Here is a 27,652-nt window from a genome sequence, read left to right on the forward strand (position 1 = left end):
AAGCAGCTTTACAGAAGGTTGTATTGTCCATTCAATCGTTGTATTGTTAAGCAGAACAAAAAGCAAACATAAAACTTAAAAAATAGAAAAACATAGATATGCCCTGGTGTAAAAGAATAGTCACCACAGAAAATCACATAAATTTGCATTGGATAATGGAACTGCAGTTGTGTTTTTGATAGCAAACTTTTTAATACATGATTATACGATGCAAGAGCTTGAATACAAGACAGAGTTGAAAAAAAAAAATACATGAGAGAACTAAGTTAGAGATGTTGAAGAATATATTTTCAGCAAGTTTGCAGTTTTTTTTCTTCTTTTTATGTATGCAGTCTCTGTATTCCCTTTGAATATTACAGGCCAGAGTCTCTCACTAAGGCAGCTTGGAATATGCGGCCCTGCTCCTCGTCGTGGTCTGAGTTTCTGTGCCGAGACTGGACTCAGTCATCACACACAACACAGCGGAGCAGACCATATCCAGAATGCAGGGGGCATTTCTCCAGACTGCGCTATGCTATGGGTTAAGTCACACGGACGGGACTCCCGGCTGTCCAGTCGGTCCAATTCTGCTTTAACACTCACAGACACAGAGCAGGACAACAAATCAGACCAGGAGAATGGTGAGTCCACCAGATTTTTTTTCTCAAATGTAACCTTACATTAATTGAAACTCAATGAAGATAAATGCTTGTGATGTAAGAGTTGGAAACCACAAAAATGGCAAAATACCCCTGAGTAAGTCACAGCAAAGTCACCTTGAGTCATTCAAGGGCAAGGACATACAGTAATTGGATAGAGGTAACAATTGGTAGCCACTGACTAGTTGTGACAATATTAATGGATCGGCTGGTTATGTTTGTAGCCTAAGGGGCACGGTGGGAGTTGTAGGCTTTTCAGAGAAAATAACAATTACCAGGAGCATATGAGCAAACGGTGTGGAGAGCTGCTAGACACTTCCTCTGGGCCTGTGCTGAATCGTAGATGGCTTTGTTAAAGTCACTCATATTCATATGTGGTTCCACAGGGTGTAGCCGGGCCCGTGAACAAACGCAACACTGTATGAAGAAGGGTCCACTGGTTTGAAGTGCAAATTGGGCTGTGTTGAAAACCCAAATGCTGTATGGACTAGGGAGTGCTTGAAAAAGCAAATAGTCTATATGTAAAATACATGCATGACAGAGCTCATACATCTGTATTTTAATTTGATTTTTCTTTTCGAGGGGTGCATTGTGATAGCTTTTTTCCCCACGGTGGGCTGTGGTGAGGTTTATTTACTGTTGTTGTTGTGTATCTACATGTTTTAGCTTTCAAAAGTAAAAATGTCTCCAACTGTGCCAGTTAAGTATTTTTAAAATACACTTTTTTATTCTTATTCACGTTATTGTAGACTTATGCAAGATTAGTGGAAAAAATAAGGTTTTAAAATTATTTTGCCATGCAGTGGTTATTTATTTCTGAAAGAATGAATATGTTTTACAGAAAATGTTACTTTAAACTGAGAAAAGGAAAACAAAAATGTATGACTCCAATGTTACTGATTGTAGGCTTAATATTTTTAATGGAGGATCTATAGTGTCTCATATCAGCATTCACTGCATTGATCAAAGGGATTCTCCATCTGAAAAGCACACGCTCAATTTACATGTCACATCTAAACTATTTACTGCAGCAACCTCCTCATTTGGTCTGATGTAATGTTTATTATAATGGCAGAACTCAGTTGTGAGCAATATCAGCTCTCATAAGAACATAATTTTTCCTTATGCACATGTTTGTGACTAAAGAATAAAAGTTTTATTTGGATATACTGTATATATATATATATATATATATATATATATATATATATATCTTATTTTCACAAGATACCTGGACATGCCAGATACCCTTGTGTTTCTCAGACATTAAGGTAACCGTTAGCATTTGACCAACATTTTCTATGCAGTGTTTCCCCTATATGCATTTTGAAGCGATTTCACATGTTCATTTAATATTCTTGATGCAACATAACGCTTGCCAGCCCCGTCAGCTGTGCGCTTTATACACTGCGAAAGAGACCCCACCACACACAAATACACACACTTACAGTGACGTCACCGCATAACAACACGTGTCAAACTTGCTTGATTTCAAGTGGCCCACAAGCTCATTTCTGAAATGTAGGATGGCAGGGGATCACAATGTTTCACTGAACAATCAGTTAGTGCTTTCCTCGTGAATATAAATGAGCCTTCCCCTGTCATCTGTATGTTTTGGAGAGCATTTTGCTCACTTCAAAAGCGGAATGAAACAGCGCTACACGGATCAATTATCAACACGGCTTAATCACAGCAGCATGAGGGCAGAGAAGGTGCGGTAATTCTTGGACAGGTCTCAACCGCACAGACTATTTTAAATGCACTTGTGAAGCAGTGAGATGTCTGTTTGAATGCTGTACAGAATTGTCTGTTGCAAAACTCTTATGTCTCGGTGATGAAACTAGTTTAAAACAAACAGTCCCCACATTCTAAACAGCACAGACAAAGAAAACATAAATTAGAAGGCTTTTCAATACACAGATCACAACGCTTACAAAAATGTACCATGGATTTACTGTAGTAACACTAACTGTACTGTATTACCTATGGTAGTTGTGGCAGAAAAACTTTCAAAATGTATTTAGACTGCTGTCATTACAAAAATGCCATAGTTCTTTATATAGAAAACATAGTTACTAACCATGGTAGTGAGGTTAGTACCAGAACCACTGGGCTAGCCCAATAATTGTGGGATTCTTCTATTAACCCCATATCGAGCATAGCCTTTAATTCTTCCCATACTACCTGTTTCTTGTGTTCGGGTAAGCGGTAGGGACGACTAGGTATTACTACCCTGGGGGTTGTCTTGATGTGGTATTTTATGAGATCACAAATAAACAAATAAACCGTGATGTGGCCCAGGCTGAAATTGAGTTTGACACCCCTGTTTTAATCTATTCTTCGACCAACGCGTGTTAATACGGGTCCGGCATTGCAGGCTTGTGGACAGGCGCACAACAGCACCGCTGCTGAAAAAAATCTTAGGGGAAACACTGCTATGATATTCTTCCTTGTGGAGCTTTCTCTTTGCACTGGGATTAGGGCTGGGTCTGGGACTGTGGTCCGTACGAGTCAAAATATAATGATGTAGCTGAGAGCAGGCTGTCTGCTTCACAGCACTCCATTAAGAGAATGAGGTCAAGTTTCTCAGCACAGTCGTTCAGATTCACTCATTCTCAAACTGTCTCTCCCCATCTTTCCCCAACTCTCTTCAGACTTCTATGCAAAACATGTTAAAGCTAGGCTATATACATTTGGTAGACACTTTTATCCAAAGCAACTTACAGTGCCCTGATTACAGGGACAATTCCCCTGGAGCAACCGCCTTGCTCAAGGACACAATGGTGGTGGCTGTGGGGATTGAACCAACAACCTTCCACTTATCAGTTCAGTGCTTTAGTCCACTACGCCACCACCACATATATTAAAGTGCTGGCTCTGTAGTGAACCAAGGGGGAAATTAAATAACAGGTGCATTGGGCAACAGAATTTAAATTACATCCACTTTATTAGCAAAAAAAACAACAAAAAAAAACATAACGCGAATAACACAATATCTGCCTTTGATCTTGTAGGTGGCTGATCCACTATGAGCAATGAGAACTGTCCAACCTGACAGAACTTATTCAATTATACCCTGACTGCAGCTGCCTATTCTCGTCTACTTTCAAGACGAGGCGTTTGGCATCTCAAACGAGCCTACTGTAATAATGCATGAAAAGATGGCGTTATCGCGGTGAGAGAGAAAAGACTTCGGGGTTGCATACAAAGTGCTGCTGTTAGCCACGTGTCACGATTCACTGTTGTTTGCTTTGTGTTTCTCCCCGGCATCTGTTCCTCCTGGACTACACTTCCCATAATTCCCTGCCCTCATCACTGCCAGCTGTCCTGATTGTCCTCAACTGTGTTTCATTAACTCATTATCCCTTGTGTATATAATGCCCTGATTTCTGTTCAGTTCTTGTGAGTTATGTTTATGCATGTGTTTCTCTAGTTCATGGTCCTGGTTAGTTCATGTTAGTTTACATTTTGTTTGTGCTTCATGATCCCCAGCTTTACCCTGTTTTGTATTTTGATTTATTCATTTATCATTAAAACTTGCTGCACTTGGATCCTGCTTTCGTGACCTCCTTTCAGACGTTACATCACGAAAGCACGGGACTTTTTACCCTGTTTGAACTGAATAACTACGTCAGGTGCACGTACAACTCACCAAGTAACCCTATGTGAATAATTCAATATATTGATTAAAATGAGTCATTTTTATATTTTAATGAGTTGTAAGTTGAGAGTAAGATGTTAGGCTTAATAGTAGACTATACATTTTTGGAATTTTAATATTGGTCACCGTGACTGTGATGCATAGTATGTGGTGGAGCTATAAATAAAACATAACTCATTTTCAAAGTCTATCGTATGTTTCAGTACATTGTTTTCTCTGTTAATGCTGTTATCAATCAGCATAGCTTGTCTATTTAAAGATATTGGAGGGCCCGCTTTTCACAGACACAGCAAAATAGATAGACAAATAACTTTTTCTACATAGCATACATTTTTGATAGTGAGCTTACATGTAGTGTTAGATATATACAGACAGAACTATGTGCATATTAACTATGTGCATTTTAATTAAGCTCTTGTGATAGTTCTAGGTTAAAAGATGATTTAATGTTTGTAATTTAGGTGTACCAACAATCATAAATCAAAGAATTATATTTGACCATTATTGTGAAGTGAAAATGAGGATCCACTCTGACAGTGTCACTCAGTCACTGCCTGTAAATTCCTTCAGAAAACCTGTTTAGAATTTTCTGACAGAAACTATCTAATTTGGATTATTTATGACAACTGGGATAGATAATGGACAATGTTGCGTTGTTTCACTACAATAATATAAAAATAATTCTAGTTTTCTGTTTCTGGTATTCTAGTATTTGATGAAACACAAGAGGACTAACTCTTATGGGGGGTCAGGGGAGGACTCACCTTAGCTTTGTGGGACCATACAATGCAAGAGAATGGTGATCAAGCCTTTGAAGCTCTAAAAAGCAGATCAAGTCAGCATAAACAATCCATCAGACTCCAGTGGTTTAATCAATGTCTTCTGTAGCGATCCAGCTGATTTTTGGTGAGAACAGACCAAAATGTAACTCCTTTTTCACTGTACATCTTGACAGCAGTCTCCTTGGCGATCTTGATTTCAAGCTCAATTACACTTTCTATAGTGCCATCTAGCGCTTTGAACATGCGTCAAGCACTAGGATGTGTAATCAACCTTGAAATCTTGATCATGCCTAGAGACTGCGATGGCAATATGTGTAGAGTAAAAGGGTTATATTTTGGTCTGTTCTCACCCAAAACCAACTGGATCGCTTCAGAAGACATTGATTAAACCACTGGAGTCTGATGGATTACTTGGCCTGATCACCATTCACTTGCCTTTAACATCACGAGCTAGTGTGAGTCTCCTGAGCCAATGATACTTTTTAAATGAGAGGGTGTAGCATAACAGCAAAATGAACTGTGATTGGTCATTTACATGCCTCAGACAGCTCCTTCACAAGCAAACAAGTGATTCCGTCACGGCTTGCTAACTTAATCGGACAAACAGGAAAATTTATCCATAATAATAATTATAATATTTTTAAAATACCATATATTGGCCAATTTATTGGCCTGTGCGATATATCGGTTGACCACTACTTAAAACAGCCTACATCATCATCTGTTTAGCTCAGTGGTTATTTATTTTCTTCATCTCAGTCTCTCTCTGGAATCCAGTCTTTATATACTGGTATTTTTAGTGCACTTGTTTTTGCTTGAATTAAACTGATAAAAATGTTAGCCTAATATGCATATTTATACTTAATAGATGTTTATCTAGCTTCATTATACCTAAAGTCTCTCTCACAGTATATTTTCAATGCATTCTGTTGGAAATTGTTAAATTTTAATTTGGAAGAAAGTATCTGCCAAGAACAATGAAATAAAAGTTAGCACATGATTGCATCACACTAGCAATCAAGTGACTGAAAAGAAGGAGTATCCTGTCTATTTTCAGAAATTATTTTTAGGCCTCGTAAAAGGTCATATGTCACAGTCTTTTTTAGCTACAACCCGTATTCACTGCTGGCATTATTTAAGATGATACATTTTTAATGAAGTGCTTGAAGATATATAGCAGGTTTTGAACACTGGTGGCTCAGGAACTGTCCAAACAAGGTTCCTTTCAATACAAGCTATAAAACACTATTTCAGTAAAGCTGCTGTAAGTTGGGTCAAATTAAATTTTATAGTAAATATGTACAGTTCTTTGCTTTCTGTAAGCTTTAACCGGATGTTCGCATGAAATTATTCTTTTATTATACAAGAAGTATTATTTGGAGAAATAAAGGCAGAATAATGTCCGAATTGTTGGAATTTCTGAGGACAAAGAAGGTCGGGACATGGTGAAATTCCTGGATGGGCTCTTTCTGAGTCTGCTCGACATAACAGGCCATAAGCTGGAAATCGAGCGAGCTCACAGGGTCCCGGCTTGGCGATCCGTGAGGGAGACAAGCCTCAATAAATTCTGGCCAGATTTCTGAGATCATCCGATAAAGATCTCGTGTTACGCGAGGCGAGGAGTAAAGGAAGGCTTTGTTGGAAGAACCACAGCATTTTCTTGTTCCTTCAACAAGACAGAAACGTGATCGATTCAAGGAATGCAAGAAACTCTTACATCAATGGAAGGTCGCTTTTGCACTGATGTTCCCGGCCAAAATGAGATTAGATACTAAGGATGGCCATAAAGTATTTTGTGGTTCTCACATTGCAGCCAGGTGAACTGACTCACTGAACATCCACTTGATCATCTGAGGAAGCTGAGCGCCTTTTTTGTTTCTTTTTGTGCTGGTTCCGCCTAGCGGCTGGAGTTTGTTTTGTGTAGCAGCACTCCTTTGGGACAGTGTTGTGGATGAATCTGCACGTTCTTTGTGCTTATGCCTCTTATTGTTTGGAGTTAGTTTTGTGGAGTATTTCTTGCAGGACATTGGAGTGATTGGGTCATTTGTTGCACTCATGAAGCAGTTGAATGGGCCAGCTCACTGAACATTCATTTGACTGTTCGAGGAAACTGAACGGCCTTTTTATTTTATTTTATTTATTTATTGTGTGCTGGTTCTGCAAGAGGCCTGAGTTTGTTGTGTGGAGGACCACACCTTCAGGACAGTTATGTGGATGAATCTACACCTTCTTTGTGTTTATCCCACCTATTGGCTGGAGATTTTTTTTTTTTATAGATTATCTTCTGTGTAATTCAGTTTTACAAAATTTGTATAGAAGCACCAGACTTGAACAATCCAATGGCAAAGTTGTCGCGGGGGTTCTCGTAGGCGTACATGGACTGTTTGAGTTTAGAGGGATGGACGCCTGTTGGCGCAGTCGCGCGGGGTTAATGTGCATATTTTTCTTTTTTCTGTTTGTTTGGTTTGGGGGGAAGTTTGGGGTTTGATTGTTGCACTAATGTATAACCCTTATTTTTGACAGTCTATTTTTCTAATATGTCAAAATGTCAAATGTTAGTATGAGTGGATTGTCTCTCTCCATGTGGAATGTGAATGGGTTGGGGCACCCCATAAAAAGAAGGGAAGTTATTTCTATTCTTAAAAGTAAGAAATATGATATAGTGTTTCTTCAAGAAACGCATCTTTCCCCGCAGGAAGCTGAAAAATTTGGGAAGATATGGGGTGGACATGTTTTCTTTAGTGCTGGCTTAAGTAAGAGCAGGGGAGTCATTACATTGATAAGTAAGCATCTACAATTCAAATGTCTCAAACAGATTAAAGATAAATTAGGAAGAGTCATTATTGTTTTAGCAGAAATTCAGGGGCAAAGTTTGATTTTGGCTAATATTTACGCACCTAATGCTGATGATCAGGGCTTTTTTATAGATCTTGAAGGGATGTTGCAAGCCGCTGGCACCCCTTAAGATATAATATTGGGAGGAGACGTTAATCTATTGATGGAATCAGTCCTTAATCATAGTGAAGCAAAAGTGTGTAGGCCCCCTAGAGCAACATTGACGCTTCACAGGATGTGTAAATATCTTTTGAACCCATCCGGTAGGGACTATACATTTTTTTTTATCAGTCCATAAGATTTATTCTAGAATAGATTTTTTTTATATCTAAGTACCTCATTTCATCCGTTGTTGATTGCTCAATTGGAAACATCTTAGTCTTAGATCACGCCCTGGTGAGTTTAGAGGTGTTGCCACATACAGAGAAAAATAAATCATATAGTTTGTGCTTTAATGTATCCCTTTTGCAAAATCCTGAATTCCAAGAAATGTTAAAGGCTGAAATCAATGTTTATATGGAGACCAACTGGTCCTCAGTATCCTCTGTAGGCATGGCTTGGGAGGCACTTAAGGCAGTTCTTAGGGGTCGGATCATACATTATGCCTGCTTCATCAAAAAATCCAAAGAACGAGAACTTGTGGAAGGGAATATTAAAAGTGCTAAGGCAGAGCTTAAGTGCTGAATGTTGTCTGATGGCTTCAGAGAATTGACCCGATTGAAATATAGATAATACTATTTTGTCATGGAAGGAGGAGTTTTGGCTATTCAGGGCAAGACAGTCATACTTTGAGTCGGGGGACAAAGCAGGGAAGCTTTTGGCTAGATATATAAAGCAGAGAGAGTCTTTTTCTACCATTCTCTCAGTGAAATCTGCTGGTGGTGAAATTTTTACCTCGGCCATTGATATTAATATTGCTTTTAAAGAATTCTGTCTTGATCTCTATAGCTCCACATCTTCATCTACTGATGAAGATATTAGAAACTTTGTGGAACCATTAGAACTCCCTAAACTGACAACTGGGCAAAAAATTCTCTTGATTCTGAGATAACCTTGGAGGACAGGCAAGGCTCCGGGGCCAGACGGCTTTGCCACTGAATATTTTAGGTCTTATACTACAGAAGTGGCTCCACTTTTGTTAGAAGTTTAAATGGAATCATTAAAGAATGGAAAGCTTCTGCCAACCATGACACAAGCCCAGATCAGTCTAATGCTTAAAAAGGACAAAGATCCAAGCGAGTGTAAGAGTTACCATCCCTAATCCAGCTAGACGTAAAAATATTGTCAAAAATTTTTGGCTAACCGATTAAGTAAAATTATGACATCTCTTATACATATAGATCAGGTGGGGTTTATTCCTGGCTGCAACTCTTATGATAACATTAGACGTTTCATCAATATTATGTGGTCAGTGGCGAATGATCAGACTCCGGTCGCTGCCGTCTCACTTGATGCCAAAAAGACGTTTGATGTGGTAGAATGGGATTATCTTTTTTAAGATTTTGGAAATATACGGGTTCAGGAATACTTTTATTGGATGGATTAAGTTACTTTATAGACAGCCAGTAGCGGCGGTACAAACAAATGGATTAATTTCAGATTATTTTACTCTAGATAGGGGCACCCGGCAGGGTTGCCGTCTTTCCCCGTTATTGTTCTGTCTTGCCTTGGAACCATTAGCAGCTGTGATCAGACAAAAAGATGATTTTCCAGGGGTGATGGCGGGAGGTATGGTGCATAAGCTTTTGCTTTACACAGATGATATTTTATTGTTCGTCTCTGACCCCACCAGATCTATGCCTTGCCTCCACAGAATTATTAATTCTTTTTCTAAGTTCTCAGGATACAGAGTCAATTGGTCTAAATCCGAAGCTTTGGCTCTGACAGCGTACTGCCCAGTAACGGCTTTTCAGCCAGGCGCCTTCCAGTGGCCCAAACAGGGCATTAAGTATTTGGGCATTTTATTCCCAGCAAATTTGTGTGATTTAGTTAGAGTTAATTTTGACCCCTTAATAAAAAGCTTTTCGGGCGATGTGGACAGGTGGGCTTCATTACATTTATCAATGATTGGGAAGGTTAATGTTATTAAAATGAATTGTATTCCAAAATTCAGCTACCTGCTACAATCTCTCCTTGTAGATATCCCCCTCAATAGGGACAAAGGGGCCAATTTGTTTCCTTACCTTCGAACGACAAATTCTAAAATTCAGCGTTTTTAATAGCAACGGCTCAAGATGTGCATGTAACTCTTTCGCACGCTTGTTCGTCAGAAAATGGCCGCCGAGCTAGGCCTCAAAACATGTCTGATGAGACTCAGGCTTTCGCTAAAGGGGAGGGCTACAAACATGAGGAGGAATCCGATGTCCTTTCACACTCCAATCTTCTCAGACACAAAGCCAAAATTCCAAACTGCCTCCGCACATTGAGCTCCAATCTGGAGGCCGTGGAACTGGAACAAGTGGAGATAACGCCTCGTGGTGAGAAATTGTGAGCCTCGAACAGTGCCACTGTCCTGGTTGGACCCTTGTAATGTTTGAAATCTCTGAAATTACGCTGTATAAAATGTTGTGAGTCGCTTCTTAAATTCCATCCTGTGTTGCCACTCAAAAGGGAGAATAATAATGATCCTCCCTTAGATGTCAGTCCTTGGTACAACACGGGCCAGACGAGATTGTGCACAGAAGAACAGAAAATCTGACTTGATTGCACAAAGTGAGCGCCTTTATGGAGCCCATGACGTAGCTCCCTAGGAGTGTCACTTAAGCGCCATCAGCCAATAAATTGCCGTGATTGTATAAGGGCTTTAGACCACGTGACACTAAGGGCATGTCCCAATGCGATTACGCAGCTCGAGTTCCTACTAAAGGGAACTATGTCAGATCTTTAAATACAGTAGTTTTATCCAGGAGCATAAAAGTGAAAGCTTCTAGTCCTCAATAAAACACTATATTATCATATTACCAATTGCCAAGCTGAAATATATATTAATTACCAAGTGAACGTATGCATATTTAGAGAACTATAAAGGGAATTAATTAATGTTGGAGCCTTACTTATTAAAGGAATAGTCCCAAAAATGAAAATTTGCACACCCTCAGGCCATCCAAGATGTATCTGAGTTTCTTTCTTCATCAAAACAGAATTTAAGATTTTTAGGATTTCATTTCAGGCCTCCTCCTTTGAACAATGCAAGTGAATGTCCTCCATTTTTTGACGGTCCAAAATGCATATTTAGGGTGCATCAAAATAATCCACATGACTCCAGTCGACAAATAAAGTTCTTCTGAACCCAAACGATTGATTATTTTTAGAAACAAAACAATACTTATATCCTTTTTAACTACAAATGTTCACTTCGGTACATCTCTGTGTCGCGCGCTCATGAGAGGGATGACGTAAGCTCGTCGATAAAAATGGAGTACATTCACTTGCATTGTTTAAAGGAGGTCTGAAATGAAATCCTAAAAATCTTAAATTTTGTTTTGATGAAGAAAGAAACTTGATGGCCTGAGGGTGAGTAAATTATCAGCAAATTTCATTTTTGGGTGAACTGTTCCTTTAAGTGAACCTTCAAGCAAGACCTTCCACGTACAAAAAAGATCTTCATCAAAACAATAGCATGTATCTGCAAGGTTTTATTTCAGAGTTGGAAGAACTTTTTCCCCTTAAAGTATCTTAAGATAATTTGTATTCCTGTTGGGATGTTAGAACCCTCTACAGTCTGGCCAAGTAAGACATTGTGACAAAAGTCATCACTGTGAACAAAAGTTAGAGAAGCTCTTCATTTGACCAGGAAATAGCCTGGAAACCCAGCTGCCCCCTGCTTTTGTCCGGCTTGGTCGCTATTACCAGAGGATAAATGACCCCTATCAGGATCTACAGTGCCTCTGAAGCTTGCTTTCTTTCTTTCTTTCTTTCTTTCTTTCTTATGTGTGGGTGTTTGCGTTTGTGTGTTCACATGAGAGTTTTGTATATAGGCAATATGTGTGTGTGTGTAGACAGTGCATAGTGAATAAGACATTTACTTATCACACAAATGAAGCGCTTTTACCTTGAAGTTGCACCAGAGATTATTTAGCAGAGATGGGCCACTTCTATTAAAATGATTGGGAGAAATTAGAACGCCCAAATTCAGCCAGTGGTCAACGGATATAGATAGGAAATCCCGCCTTAAAAGAGCCAATCACTTTTTAGATACAGACATCGCCTGTCAATCAACTCGAGAATGCGCATGTGCATTAGCTATAAAAGCTGGGAAAATTTAGTTTTTTAGCGTAATCTGAGATAAGCTCCATTTATGATACTAGTGTTGTCAGATTTGACTGCTTATTTGAAATATTTTCTTTGATCGTAATCTTGACCAACCGTTTTGGAGATTTTGGTCTTTCCCCATTCAAGTAAATAGGAGCTGCACTGTCATGACTGGAAATAGCCTCCCGAGAACGTTCCAAACATGGCCGACAGTGGACTGACATGCTAGAATGACTTTGGTTGCACTCACGCACTGGTGCAGATCCAGTGCGAGCCTCAATCTCCTGACAGTTTAAACGGCCTGGATTGCCTGCTTGGTTTGTCATAATGATTTGTGATTCAGAGGAACTTTTGATCCTGATCCTGAAGTTTTGATTCTGGCTGATAGAATTCACGCTTCAGAGTGCTTGACGGGAATAAAACGCTGGATTTTCGTGAGGTTTGTGAATTACATCTGTTTAAACGAGATATCTGCGTATTTTTTATTGATATTTGCCTTTTATCATTAGAAAAGTTACAGGAAACTATTGAGGAGAGACTGTTAGTATATGTGCTTCAGAGGAAGATTTTTATGAGCGCTCCACAGGATGCTGGATCTGTTCTAGTTGTGTGAGGTTGGTTTATTACATCTGTTTAAACGAGATGTGTGCATATTTGCAGAGGGTATATGATATTAGTTTTATTGATTTTGCCTTTTTATCATTAGACAAGACAGTTAAAATTTACAGGGAACTGTTGAGAGAGAGGGAGACTGAAACAGTCGAGCACTTTAACATTATGAGCTCAAACGCATCTGCTGTGGCTCTGATATATGGACCATTTAAATGAGACTGTGTTACAGTCTGTGTGTCCGGTCTATTATTGTAGTAACATGATAGCACGTAACAACAAAATGAACCATGACTGGTCGTTTACATGTCTTCACGTGCAAGCAGGTGATTTTCGGCACCCTCAAGAAACAAAATCGGCCAAACAAATTAAAAAGTCAGAATATCGGCCGATTTATCAGACTCTGCGATATATCGGTCAACATACTAGTGTGTACATTCTTCCCTAAGGCCAAGGGGGTATGTGGTCTCAGTTATGAAAAATCATTACGAGATCAGGGAGGAACCTTTTTCCCTCATGTGTTGTGTAGTCTGTGCTCCACATTTCCATTAAGCACAATAATGGAAAATTTGTTGCTCATGCACGTTATCTATATTAGCCATAGCAATTTGGACTGGTGAGAAATCCCTCTATGGAAATGCATAATATTATCATAACAGACTACAATAAAATAATAATAATAATAAAAAAACACTCCTAGAGGGGCAGACAGAGGCAGGTCTGGGTGTGTGTGCCCATGTAAGCCCTCCCTCACCCTTCAGGAGGATACTTAACCAACCATCTGTCACGGCTGTGAACATTGCCCCGCCTCTCTTTATGACATCAAGGTGTTTGCTCCATTGATCATTGCAGACATCCAGGTCAGCTTGTTTTCCATATGCATTTCCACTTTTCCACAACAATGCCCAGAATGTGTAAGTGTACAGCCATCTGCGACAGCTTAGAGCTTCAGTGAGTCACTCTTGCAATGTAAAATAATGGGGTATGTTCTCGAAATGGCTAGCAAACCATTCAAGTGTAGTTTTCACAGTGTTTCCCTTTTTTTCTATGGGCATGCAGTTCAAAACTTCAAACAGCAAGGCTGATGTGGCCTGTATAGGATTGTGTGGTCTATTCTGATGGTCTAAGTTAACACCCGTGAGAGGCCAGTGCAGAGTGACTGATTTACCGCATACAGACGAACAGGTCATACAGAGTGCCAGTGCAGCTTTAGTTTCATAAGCAGCGCAAGACTGATAGAGATAATTACTATGTGTCATATTGCCCCTTTATCTGCTCCGCTTTTTCTATTATGGTTTAGCAAGAGGACTTTGCCTTAAAGGTTACAGTCTACAGCTATATATAATACAATTGATCGGCTTATAGTAGGATAAGCTTTTGATGGCCTAAAAAAGATGTCATGCTTGTGCAATTCTTCAAAAGGTCTTAGATATATCCCACAGCACAGATGGAGGTTGTCTTTATCAGGGGTATATGGTTTTTGGAAAGTGGTGCTTTCAATTAAAAATCCAGTATTTTTCTGGAAACAATTTGTGAAATTTAGTCTTTTTTTTGGAATATCTTGTTGTCCAACTGTGAGCCTAGACTGCTGTATTTTATGATTAGGGTAAAAATCTTCAAATAGCATCATGAAAATGCAAGATTGTTTCCTTTTGCCGTTTTGTAATATTGATAAAAGTGGAGCAATATAAAGTATAAAATAAATAAATACAATTAAATACAAATATATTATAAATTTCAGGCAACAGAAAAAGTATACTAAATCATGACGTGCTTTGGCATTTACATCTGTCTTATGGTGCATTCAGGGTGCATCTTAAATGTACCGTTTGCTCAAGGACTCATCAGTGAGGTATAATGGAATATGATTTTCTGTACACTATAAAGGCTACAGTTTTATGGCCATTGCAGGGCTTTACATTTTTTTTCTCACCCATTCAGTGTGTACACAGTTAGCGGCAGGAATGTCATAAAATATCGATATATCGATTTTTGATTCTATATATTTTTGAGGCATCGATATATTAAAATTAGCCGAAATTAGAAGGCTAATTTTCTTGCTTTCCAATTTACTCAGATGGCCTCTATTTAACAGTCTGGCGAAGACCAAAAGAGGGTGATACAACATTTACTGAAGCTGGTCACGGTCACAGTCACTCACACACACACACACACACACACACACACAGGATGAGCTGATGTGGCACAGCAGATGGCAGTACAAAGTTACAAAGGTTTTTGTACTTCTTCAAGAATGAACAAAGTGACGTTGATGAGTTTGCAGGTTAATGCATGAAACTGCAATGCTTATTATGCAATTTCTCTGTATGTAGCCTTGAATAGGTCTTTCATTCAAGCTGTCAAACCACAAAATGACATATTTGTAATTGAAATATATTGTGTAGGCTATATAAAAGATACATATACACAATATATAATCCAGCGATGGCTAGAGTAAATAATCTTTGTCCTTTGATAATAATTTGGGTCGAATTTAATGGAAAACTTTGCCAGTTGTGCTCCGTGGCACTTCAGAATTTTGATGCTGAGCGTTGGCGGTGTGTGTATACCTTCGTAGAAAATAATTTTTTCGAATTTTAGAACACGCTATGTCATCCTCCAGACATGTCCGGTGTCCCTTTAATTTACCCTGCTGCATGCAAAGTTTAAGACTATTGTGCAATGAGCAGCCCAATTTATATAGAAGAAAAAATCCAGATTTACTGTATATCGATAATCATCTGGAAAATCTTCCAATTATTGATGCGTGAAAAGGTCATTGATGCCAAGCCTAGTTAGCATGGTACAGGTTTTCTAGGGCTGCATTTCCCTGTAACACAGCAAAGCACACTCTTAAGATAACCTTAAAGTCACCATGAATTCAAAATGGACAATTCTTATATTCGTATTGGATTTTGCTGTTTTTATTATAAACAACTTATTCGTACACATGCTCCCATCTCATCGTAAACAAAATGTGCTGTGTGCGTTTGTGGGCTGGTTATGTAGTAATGATGACAAATATTTCAGTAGGAAATACGTCAAAACATCGAATTGAACAGTGCTCATCAAGGCACTTCAGTGCGACTTTAATTTATGGCATACAATATTTTACGCCTTTTTTTGTAAACCAGAACATAGATTGCTTGTAATTAAGCAGAATTTCAGTGCAATGTTAGGGGAGCTGTCAGGCCCAAAGGTGATGATCTTGGGTCAACATTGTTGCCTATATTTCCAAAAGTTAGTCTCCCTAAAACAAAAATAGTGTGAAAATACTGCAAAACATGTAAAGTGGATGTTGTCTCACCAACTCAATAAACGTTTTTAAAAATAATAATAATTATGGCTTTTGGTAAGGTTTAGAAAATGTTAATGCTTAACTACAGATCAAGGAAATATGCACCCAAAATATTTGGCTTTTTTCATATTGCCGTATTGATTGTGAAATTAATATAATTATTAAGAATAAATCATCCCTCTGTTGCAATTAGTTACTATCCCGGTATTGCAATTGCTTATCAGAGTAGGCCTGTGTGAACATGAAGTTATACCCTATTATCAGTCATCTAAATTCAGGCTCATCACATGGCATGCACAGCGTGCCGAGAATCACTCAAAATTTGTATAGTTTATTTTGTGTCCTTTGTCTCTAAAAAACTTAATATGCTTAAAGATCCACTTAATTTGTGAGAAATAGACTTACGAGTGGATTTCATTAATTTACAAACATTTTTACGTACCGCTTAGATTATGTTGTAAGTACTATACTTGTGGGCTACAAACATTCTGATTAGGGCTTTGGGGAGGTCAGTTAATAAACCAAGTCTGAATTTTTGGATATTCAGTCATACACACATTCACTCAAACATAGTAAATGCACTTTTTAAAATGCGTAATTCCTATGTTTCCGATATAGCCTACATATATTTTTCCTCATAAGTATTACATGAGATTGCATGCAATCGCAAAGTGGGCAGATGGATATTTTGGTGGGCAACTTCATCTGTCTCTATCCAATAGGTCAATAATTGTCTCTAACTTCACCAGATGCAAACATTCATCTCCCAAGAATAAGTAGATGTTCAAGGTTTTAAATCTCCCATCACAGACAAAGTTGTGAGAAAGGAACTTGGAGTCATCTGATGGTATTATACAAAATCATTCTTTCTCTTTCGTCTGACAAATAAAAGCTTCAACCCACTCTCTCCAAGTTTTCACTTGGGGATGAAAGCTGGCACTCACCACCTGAATATGTTAAAAACAAACCCGCCTGCCAAGACCAATCATCCAGACTCTCGTTTAATGGAAGAGGAATTTGTTTATGCCTTTGTATAAACAGTTCAGATCTATTAAAAACCTTCTATGCTATAGTAGTGCCGCAATTTATTTATTCATATTTGATTGCATGCAAATTATAATTTTCATCTGCTTTTCTTTGAGATTTTTTTTTTTTTACCACCAACAACAGGCTCTAAATGCTTTGTGCCTGGCCACCCATGTTTCGGTCTATTGGGTACTTTTCTTCCTGTAAGATACTGATTTTGCCTGTCTGTGTGAGGGTGAATGTGTGCAGGTCAGGACCTCTACTGACCTTGTAGGTCACGGAGATAAATTGAGGAAGTTTCCTCTCAGCAGCTTTTAGGGTCACAACTCATTCCCTCTTTCCATATTCTTGTTTTGTGCCCCTTGTAGGGGAATCAGTTATGGAGGTCAAGCTAAGGGCCCTCCATGGCAGGGTACTTGTCACCTGTCTCAGGCCCTAGCCAATGGATCCTCAATCTGGATTTAAAAAATCAAGACAATTTTAAAACACACAGTGAATTGACCTTAGAACGGTCCCTTAAATCTCATTAAATCTTGAAGGTTCACATCATTCAGAATGTAATTTGAGTTATTTGCAGCTAGCCACTTTTTATCCATCATTGTGAAACCATTACTGTCCATTATCTCGGTATGACATTGTTGGATAACAAACTAATGATAGTGGTTCGATCTTCCTGCTTGAACCACAACCTATTCTGGATTCTTGCAGGCATATGTTTCTCAATGCCATCTGGGTGTTATTTGATTGCTATGTGACTTTTAATGCCATCTGACTGGATATGGTTTCAAACTTCACAAATTAGCCTTCACTTTAGGTTTAGCTGTATCAAGAGCTGTTTCATTTACCCAAACCCGATAAATGAAAATTCTGTCATTATTTACTCACCATAATGTCGCTCTAAATCTATCTGACCTTTTTTCTTCTGTGGAACACAAAAGGGACATTTTTCAAGTCTTCACAAGGTTTATTTGGTATATAATGAAAGAAAATAGTGATTTTGGTCTGTCAAGCTCGAAAAAGGACAAAAAAACATCAAAACCACAGTAAAAGTAATGGATAAGACTCACGCACTTGTTCGGCTACATGGACAAGTATGTAACATTTTATATCAGTGAAAACCATATATGAACATACAGTACATATGAGTTTTACATATATTGTGATATCACCTGAAAAACTATGTAAACTTCAAATGGAACTAAAATATTAATTTACTCTGGACTAAAAACATTTAATAAAAAATAACGCTGAGATGGCACTTTGCCTCCTCATTCAGCACACGCCCTGATTTGAAGTAGCATTAGGGTGAGTTAATAATGACAGAATTTTCTTCTTTGGGTGAACTGTTCCATTATTTCCAATTATTCTTCAGACTGTTAAAAGTACTTGACTATTTGAATCAAATAGCCTAAAGTTATACCTGGGTTAAATGGATATTAGAGCAGATGCCTTTGGTATCTTATCAAATTATGTCAGTTTAATTCAGTGAAACAACTTCGTTTAGAGACTTAAAATGAATTCTTTCCTCCCTTAAACTGTCAGGCAGCTGTACAGTTGTCTGGAAATTGTGAACAGTATCTGCCAGGTCTTTGGCACTAATGATGGGCTCGGGCCCAACTTGGCAGTGCACACACCAGAAAACCACAAATCTCATTTTTTTTTATTGCTGTGTTGAACAACATTCAGATTGACATGGTTTTGTTTTGCTGGGTAGCACACTCTATTCTGAAACACAAATCTTTTCAATATTCTACCATCATAATATAACAGATGGTTCCGAACAAGTGCAGCAAAATACTAACAGTCTGAAATATAACAAGGCCACATATCAAAATCCACATTCATGCACATTTGCATCTGCTTTCATATTTGCTACTAAAGCGTCTTTAAATTATGTGCATATGTTGAAGCAAAATCCTTCTTTCTATTCTTTAGTTATGCCCTTTAATATTTTTTAGCCATCAATTAATTGTTGTGGTCAGATTTTCACTTCTTTGGAGTCACAGGAAGAAAGTTGTTGACTATAACTGTTCCAAAACCTAGCAAGTTGCCTTGCACTCTACTTTATCTAAGGTAGCATTCTTAATGGATCCTCATAAATGACTGATATTGAACGCTCTATATAAGCAATAACTCTGCACACCACACAAAAAGCGCTACTCACGTAAAGTGCTCAGGAGAGTCAACTAGAAATTGGTTCCAATTGAGTTTGCTATTAGAATATTTCTAAGCTAATGATGCAATAGTCTAATAAGCATACAAAAATATATAGCTCACAAATACTGGGTAAAATTGTTAATTTTAGCTTTTTTATCAATACTTTTTAGTATTGTATGAATATAGCCTAAATATGGCCTATTTATTAGAGCTGTCAGAATTAACGCATTAACGCATGCAGTTAATAAAAAAAGATTAATGCGCTAATGTTTCTTAATCATGATTAACGCATTTATCGTTAATACAGCATAAACACTGGTGTGAAGAGCAGAATCTTTGTAAAGTGTCCCCCTGGAGTCATTACACTGATGCACACTCCACAGCGCCAGAGCCCTTCTACCAAGGAGAGCCTACAAGCTTAGCATAAAGCAGCATAATGTGGCGGTCCCATATACATTCTATGGGGAGAAATGTCTTAACATGCTAAAGTTGACCATTACGCTCTCTCCTATGAGGAGGTATTTATCTATTTAAATAAAATAATCTCTGACAGTGCTTCCCTGTCAGTGATAAAATGATGGAGAAAGGAGCTCTTAGCGCTATTTGATTTACAAAACAAGCCCAGATGGGACTTGTGACAGAAATCAAGTATTTTTCAGCCGGCGCATGGTGAGTTCAAAGCGGCGCTCTGGTTGGTGTTGCCGCCCTGATGCAAATCATGAATGCAGCTTCACGATTGCTGTGGGAAAGCGGATAGCCACAGTCTACCGGCAGATTAATGGCATGGATGATGAAACTTTAAGAGATTTAATGCCCATTGCAATGAATATGCAACCTATATGGAGACTAAACTAGAGTCAAACTCCCACTTAGACTTCAGGAAACATTTGATGTGACTTGAATTAGAGATATTTTAGTGCATTTCTATGTGTATATTTTGGAAGGCTTTGTTTGGAAAATGTTAATAAAGCATTATATTGCTACATATTGTCAAATTTCAGCACTTTCAAAATCTGCGATTAATGGCGATTTACCACAAAAAAAATTATGTGATTAATCGTGATTAAAAATTTGAATCGACTGACAGCACTACTATTTATAATTGCCAATTATCTCCACTCATCTGAAATCTTGGATGATTTTTATTCTTAGACAGCCGCATAATGTTACTGTTTACCTTTTGGAACTGCCATTGCATCGGGATTGTGCATACACAATGCCTTAAAATGCTGTGTTGGTGGGCAGCTAACTAGGTTTTTGAACAGTACATTTTTATAACAACCATTACACTGGTGAATGGACTTTCAGTTCTCCACTAGCAAGCAGTTGTTGGCTCCATGTTTTTTCCACAATGTGCAATTTTACTCCGGCCTCACTGTTTGCACTCTTCTTGATCTGCACTACCAGACATTTGATCACTTTTTGGAACACAGTGAAGGACAGTGTGTGTTGTTGTGAGATTGTTTTTTGTCTTTAAAACAAGAGAAAATAACACTGTGGTGTTGCCGTTTGGGACTTCATTAAATTTGCTTTATGGTGGATTTGTTTCCTCTCTCTGCTGTGAGACACACTCAGTTTGCCATGGCTGAATGATACTCACAAATGTAGCAGCAAACTACATTAATCTATCTCAGGAATCTATTACATAGAGTATGCAAAGGTAGCACAACAAAAATAAACAAACCAACGAAGCTCTAAAATTAAACTAAACTAACAGAAAAGCATGTATGAGTACTCACAAACCATTGTGTGGTGGTATGGAAAACCGACAACGCCCGATTGATTACACCTGCCCTTAATTAAGAGATGCAGAGGGGAGCGAGTTTAAAAGATGGTGGATTGGAACGAAATGGGGAAGATCATTCACATGAGAACGAGTGGAATGAAATGCAGGTGTAGGGGTAATTGCAAAAAACGAAGGAGGCGGTGGAAACTTTACAGGAGTTTCTGGTCAAAATGCACTGTCTAATTCAACCGAGGCCTGGCGTCGCTGTTGTGAGTGAGATCTCCGATGATCACGTTGCAACGCGGAGACGAAAGCAACGGATTGGAATCTGCACTTCATTGCCAGTAGTGCTGGCATAGAAGTTGAGAAGTGTGCAGTGTTAACCAGGTATTTTTTTAGAGCTATTCTGGGCAAATGAATTATTTTTGAAGGGTTAAACTTGTCTGGTGCCCGAATATCTTTAATTCAATTATTATTATTATTATTTAATTGAAGAATTTATTTAAATTGTGGGTGTGTCACCATTACAATTGATTGTCTAACATTCTTAAAAGCTTTCAAACCTCTGTGTTTTGGCCACAGTGGAGCAGGTAAAAATAGATCTTGAACAAGTTGTGAAGACATGAAATAACTGTAATTACAGTATATGGTGTAGTCCACCAGACACTTAGAGTAAAAGGAGCTCTTTGATTCTTGTGTACCACTTCTTGTAAATTTCATCCACTTAATGTGACAAATGGATGTTGGTGCATAAACATTTAATCATGAAACATAAAAGCTGCTTTTTCAAAACAAACCAAAAAACTAAAATTACCAAAAGCCGTATATGTTAATCTTGGCCTCTGTGAGCGTGCGAAAACTACTACATCAATACTACATTCACTTTTTGGAACTACAGCTCTTGTGGACATCATTTGACTTCGCCGTGGCTACTATATCTGATATATTCCATATACTGTATATATTTCATTTTGCCAAGACTTTGACCAAGTTTACATGCACTTAAGAAAACTGCTTATTCCAAGTTCTTGCAGAAAGCGCCATTCTGAAATGTCATGTAAACACAAATGCAGCCGTTTAAGGGATTAAAGGTTGTTAAGAGAAGGGACTTCAACACACATGGTTTCTGTCAGAGAACACAACATACGTGTCCATGTTATTGCATAAGTGAAGTTCTTTTTGTGATTAACATTTTTATTGATTTTTCAAAACAAAGAAAAACAAAACATATATACAATGACTCAGCATTAACTCCCACTACTACCCCTCCCCAATCAAGAACCCCACCCGACCCCAAACGAACATCCCAGTGGTCTTACATAAGTACACACATATACAGAGAATAAAATAATAAAAAAAAATAAAAATAAAAAATAAATAGTAATTATATATACATACACACACATACATACATACATACATACATATACACATATAATAAACATACAACTCTAAACTATACCTCTCTCCACAGACCCACTCCGAGAGTCCCCCCAAAAACATCAAATATCTACCCCATTTCCCAATAAAAGAATCCCATATCCCCAGCCTTCTACACGTTACCTCTTCGAAGGCTGCCACCCTTCCCATCTCCTCGCACTACTCCCGAATTGAGGGTGCTCCCATCGACTTCCAACCCCTTAAAACAATCTGCCTGCCTATCATCGCACTGGTGAGGACCCAATTGTTTATGTATTTGTCACCTACGTCGATGACCGCCCCATCACCCAAAACACAGAGTCTGGGGCAAAACGAAATCCGAATGCCCAACACATCACACACCATCTCAGCACACCACCAAAAAACATGGGCCATGTCTCCATCCTCTGATTGGCATCGCCAGCAGGTGGGTGTGTCTTTAAGACCAAGCCTATACAATTTAGAGGGGGTCCAATAGAACCGATGTAAAATCTTGAATTGTATTAGGTGCACCCTTGCATCTCTCGATGCAGTTTTTTTGTTTTTTTAAATCCTAGCCCATTCTCCCTCCTCCAATTCCAGGTTTAAATCTTTCTCCCATAATCTCTTGAGAGTGGTTGAGACTCCGTCCCCCAGACACTGAATTAATAAGGAGTGATACACTGATGCCTCATGGCCCTTTCCAAAAGCAGAAAACACCTCTCCTAGAGTATCTGCTGCTTTAGGGGGGTGTATGCTATTCTCAAAAATAGTACAGAGCAAATGGCATAACTGAAGGTACCTAAACAAATGAGATCTGGGGATCCCAAAATATTGAACCAAATTTTAAAAGGATCTCATCACACCGCTCTCATAAAGATCACAGAGTGAATGAACCCCCCACGCAATCCACTCTGACCAACAAAAAGGGGACTTATTAATGCATAGTTTGGGGTTTAGCCATAGGCTCGAGGCAACATTTAGATAAATATCTGAATTAAACACTCTGGACACTTTTGTCCATACTGAGTGCAAATGTGAAATAATGGGGTGTGATTTAACTTTCTATTTAGTTTGTTGGAAAGGCTTTGCAATGGCAAAATAGGGGCAAGAAGTTCTTGTTCAATGCAGAAACAGGGAGGGGCTCTTTCAGGTGGAAGAGACCAATGAGCCAAATGTCTGAGACTGAATGCATAATAACAAAACAAAATCTTGGGTAGGCCTAGCCCACCTTTGTCAATCGGCCTATGTAACTTATTGAAATGTAGTCTGGGACGTTTACCATTCCAAATGAAAGACTTTGCTATGTTCTCAAATTGCTTGAAATAAGAGAGGGGGACATCTACCAGGAGAGACTTTAGCAAGTAGTTAAATTTAGAAATACAGTTCATTTTAATAACATTAACCTTCCCAGTCATCGATAAATGTAATGAAACCCACCTGTCTACATCGCTCGAAAACCTTTTTATTAAAGGGTCAAAATTAACTCTGACTAAATCAGACAAATTTGTTGGGAATAAAATGCCCAAATACGTAATGCCCTGTTTGGGCCACTGGAAGGAGCCTGGCTAGAAGGCCGTTACTGGACAGTACGCTGTCAAAGCCAAAGCTTCGGATTTAGACCAGTTGACTCTGTATCCTGAGAATTTGGAAAAGGAATGAATAATTCTGTGGAGGCAAGGCATAGATTTAGTAGGTCAGAGACGAATAATAAAATATCATCTGCATAAAGCAGAAGCTTATGCGCCACGCCTCCCGACGTCACCCCTGGAAAATCATCGTCCTTTCTTATCGTGGCTGCTAATGGTTCCAGGGCAAGACAGAACAATAATGGGGAAAGAGGGCAACCCTGACGGATGCCCCTATCCAGAGTAAAATAATCTGAAATTAATCCATTTGTTTGTACCGCTGTTATAGGGTGTCTATAAAGTAACTTGATCCAACCATTTAACGTACTCCTGAACCCATACATTTCCAAAATCTTAAAAAGATAATTCCATTCTACCATATCAAACACCTTTTCGGCATCAAATGATGGCAGCGACTGGAGTCTGATCATTCGCCACTGATCACATGATATTGATGAAACGCCTAATATTATCAAAAGAGCTACGACCCCGAATAAACCCCACCTGATCTATATGTATAAGAGATGTCATAACTTTACTTAATCGGTTAGCCAAAATTTTAGCCAATATTTTTACATCTAGCTGGATCAGGGAAATTGGACGGTAACTTTTACACTTGTTTGGATCTTTGTCTTTTTTAAGAATCAGACTGATCCGGGCTTGTGTCGTGGTTGGCGGAAGCTTCCCATTCTTTAATGATTCAGAATAGACTTCTAACAAAAGTGGAGCCAGTTCTGTAGCATAAGATCTAAAAAATTCAGCGGCAAAACCATCTGGCCCCGGAGCCTTGCCTGTAGGTAAGGACTTAATTACCTCGTCAAGTTCCTCCAGGGTTATCTCAGAATCAAGAGTTTTTTTGCTCATTCGTCAGTTTAGGGAGTTCTAATGGTTCCACAAAGTTTCTAATATCTTCATCAGTAGACGAAGACGTGGAACTATGGGGATCAAGATAGAATTCTTTAAAGGCATTATTAATATCAGTGGCTGAGATAAAAATTTCACCACCAGCAGATTTCACTGAGGGAATGATAGAAAGAGACTCTCTCTGCTTTATATATCTAGCCAAAAGCTTCCCTGCTTTGTCCCCTGACTCAAAGTATGACTGTCTTGCCCTGAACAACCAAAACTCCACTTTCCGTGACAAAATAGTATTATATCTATATTTCAATCAGGTCAATTCTCTGAGACCATCAGACGACATTCGGCACTTCAACTGTGCCTCTGCACTTTTAATATTTCCTTCCAACTCCACGAGTTCTCGTGCTTTGGATTTTTTGGTGAATGAGGCATACTGTATGATCCGACCCCTAAGAACTGCCTTAAGTGCCTCCCAAGCCACACCCACAGAGGATACCGAGGACCAGTATGTCTCCTTATAGACATTGATCTTTAACATTTGTTGGAAATCAGGATTTTGCAAAAGGGATACATTAAAGCGGCAACTATATGATTTCTTTTTCTCTATATGTGGCAACATCTCTAAGTTCACCAGGGCATGATCTGAGACTAAGATGTTTCCAATTGAGCAATCCACAACAGATGAAATGAGGGACTTAGATATAAAAAAATCTATTCTAGAGTAAATCTTATGAACTGATGAAAAAAATGTATAATCCTTACCAGATGGGTTCAAGAGTTGCCAGATATCTGCAAGACCAAGATTTTTGCACATCCTGTGAAGCGTCAGTGTTGCTCTAGGGGGCTTGCACACTTTTGCTTCACTATGATCAAGGACTGAGTCCATCAAAAGATTAAAGTCTCCTCCCAATATTATGTCATGATGGGTGCCAGCAGCTTGCAACGTCCCATCAAGATCTATAAAAAAGCCCTGATCATCAGCGTTAGGTGCATAAATATTAGCCAAAATCAACCTTTGCCCCTGAATTTCTCCTAAAACAACAATGTCTCTTCCTAATTTATCTTTAATATGTTTGAGACATTTGAATTGTATATGCTTATTTATCATTGTAATGACTCCCCTGCTCTTACTTGAACCAGCACTAAAGAAAACATGTCCACCCCATATCTTACCAAATTGTTCAGCTTCCTGCGGGGAAAGATGTGTTTCTTGAAGAAACACAATATCATATTTCTTACTTTTTATAGGGTGCCCCAACCCATTCACATTCCATGTGGAGAGAGACAACTTATTCATATTAACATTTGACATATTGATATAATAAAAAAAAATGTGTGTGTCAAAAACAAGATTACACAGACCACATTTCCCATTAATGCAACAGTCAAGCCCCAATCTTCCCCCCTGAACAAAACAAACAGAAAAAAGAAAAACATGCGCAATAACCCCGTGCACGACAGCGCCAATCGGTGTCAATCCCTCAAAACTCAAAGAGTCCATGTACACCTACGAGAACCCCCGCGACAACTTTGCCATTGGATTATTCAACTCCAGTGTTTCTGCACAAATTTTGTGAGGCAAAATTACATAACATAAAATACTTTGTAAAATAGACTCCAGCCAACAGGCAGAATAACAGAAAAAACATGTAGATTCATTCACAGAACTGTCTCGAAGGTGTGTTCCTCCACAAAATAAACTCCAGCTGATATAAAGCCGTTCAGTTTCCTCAGACAGACAAACAATTGTTCAGTGAGCCGGCTGTTATGAGTGCAGCAGATGAGGTAATCATTCTACTGTCCCTTAAAAATACTCTACAAAAACAGAATCCAGCCAACAGGAGGCAAAAGCACAAAGAACGAACAGATTTAACCACAACTGTCCCGAAGTAGTGTAATTCCACAAAACAAGCTCCAGCCGCTAGGCGGAGCCAGCACGAAAAACAAAACCGGCATCCTGGTTCCTCGGATGATCAAGAGCCAAACTAACTTGGAGGCCGCGCAAAAAAAACAACAAAAAAACACCATAACTTAGCCCATCAACTTTATAAAAGACATCCTTTATGTGAGCATGTAGATATTTTGCGGTCATCCATAGTGTCCATTCTCGATCTGGCCGGGAACTTCAGTGTAAACAAAAATCTTCTGTCAATGCAAAAGTTTCTTGGAGTCATGCCATAAAACAAACTCCAGCCGCTAGGTGGAGCCAACGCAAAAAGAAACAAAAATGGCACCCAGCTTTCTCAGATAATAGAGTTCCTCAACCGCGAGGCAGTCCACTAATATAAGAAACATCAAATGGCTTACTCCAATGTATTTATGAAGGAGAGTGCTTGTTTTGGACATGTAAATACTTTGCAACCATTCTTCGTTCTATTCTCAGTTTGGCTGGGAACATCAATGCAAAAGCAATCTTCTGTTGGTGTAAGAGTTTCTTGCATTCCCTGAACCGATCGCATTTCTCTCTTGTCGAATTCGCAAAGTCCGGGAACAAGTAAATATTATGGTTCTTCCAAGAAAGCTTCCCTTTACTCCTTGCCTGGCACAACACGAGATCTTTATCGGATGATTTCAGAAATTTGGCTAGAATCGATCGGGGCCTGTCTCCCTCAGCAGATCTTCGAGCCAGGACTCTGTGAGCTCGCTCGATTTCCAGTTTATGGCCTGTTATGTTGAGCAGACTCGGGAAGAGCTTGTCCAGGAATTTCACCATATCTCTGCCCACTTCATGCTCAGGAATTCCAACAATTCGTATGTTATTTCTTCGGCTCATATTTTCAAAATA

The 27,652-nt window shown here is 38.8% G+C and overlaps 1 protein-coding gene across 1 annotated transcript in view; it reads left to right on the forward strand.

The window, feature by feature from the left end:
• Positions 1–27,652, forward strand: part of LOC127412901 (teneurin-3-like) — a 203,018-nt gene that overhangs the window by 39,115 nt on the left and 136,251 nt on the right. The window contains exon 4 of the mRNA XM_051649606.1: positions 360–620. Within this exon, the coding sequence (XP_051505566.1) occupies positions 360–620 (261 nt within the window). The remainder of the gene's footprint in view (positions 1–359; positions 621–27,652) is intronic.

The sequence above is a fragment of the Myxocyprinus asiaticus genome, chromosome 22 (assembly GCF_019703515.2).
Source record: "Myxocyprinus asiaticus isolate MX2 ecotype Aquarium Trade chromosome 22, UBuf_Myxa_2, whole genome shotgun sequence".
In the NCBI taxonomy this organism is placed as follows: Eukaryota; Metazoa; Chordata; class Actinopteri; order Cypriniformes; family Catostomidae; genus Myxocyprinus; species Myxocyprinus asiaticus.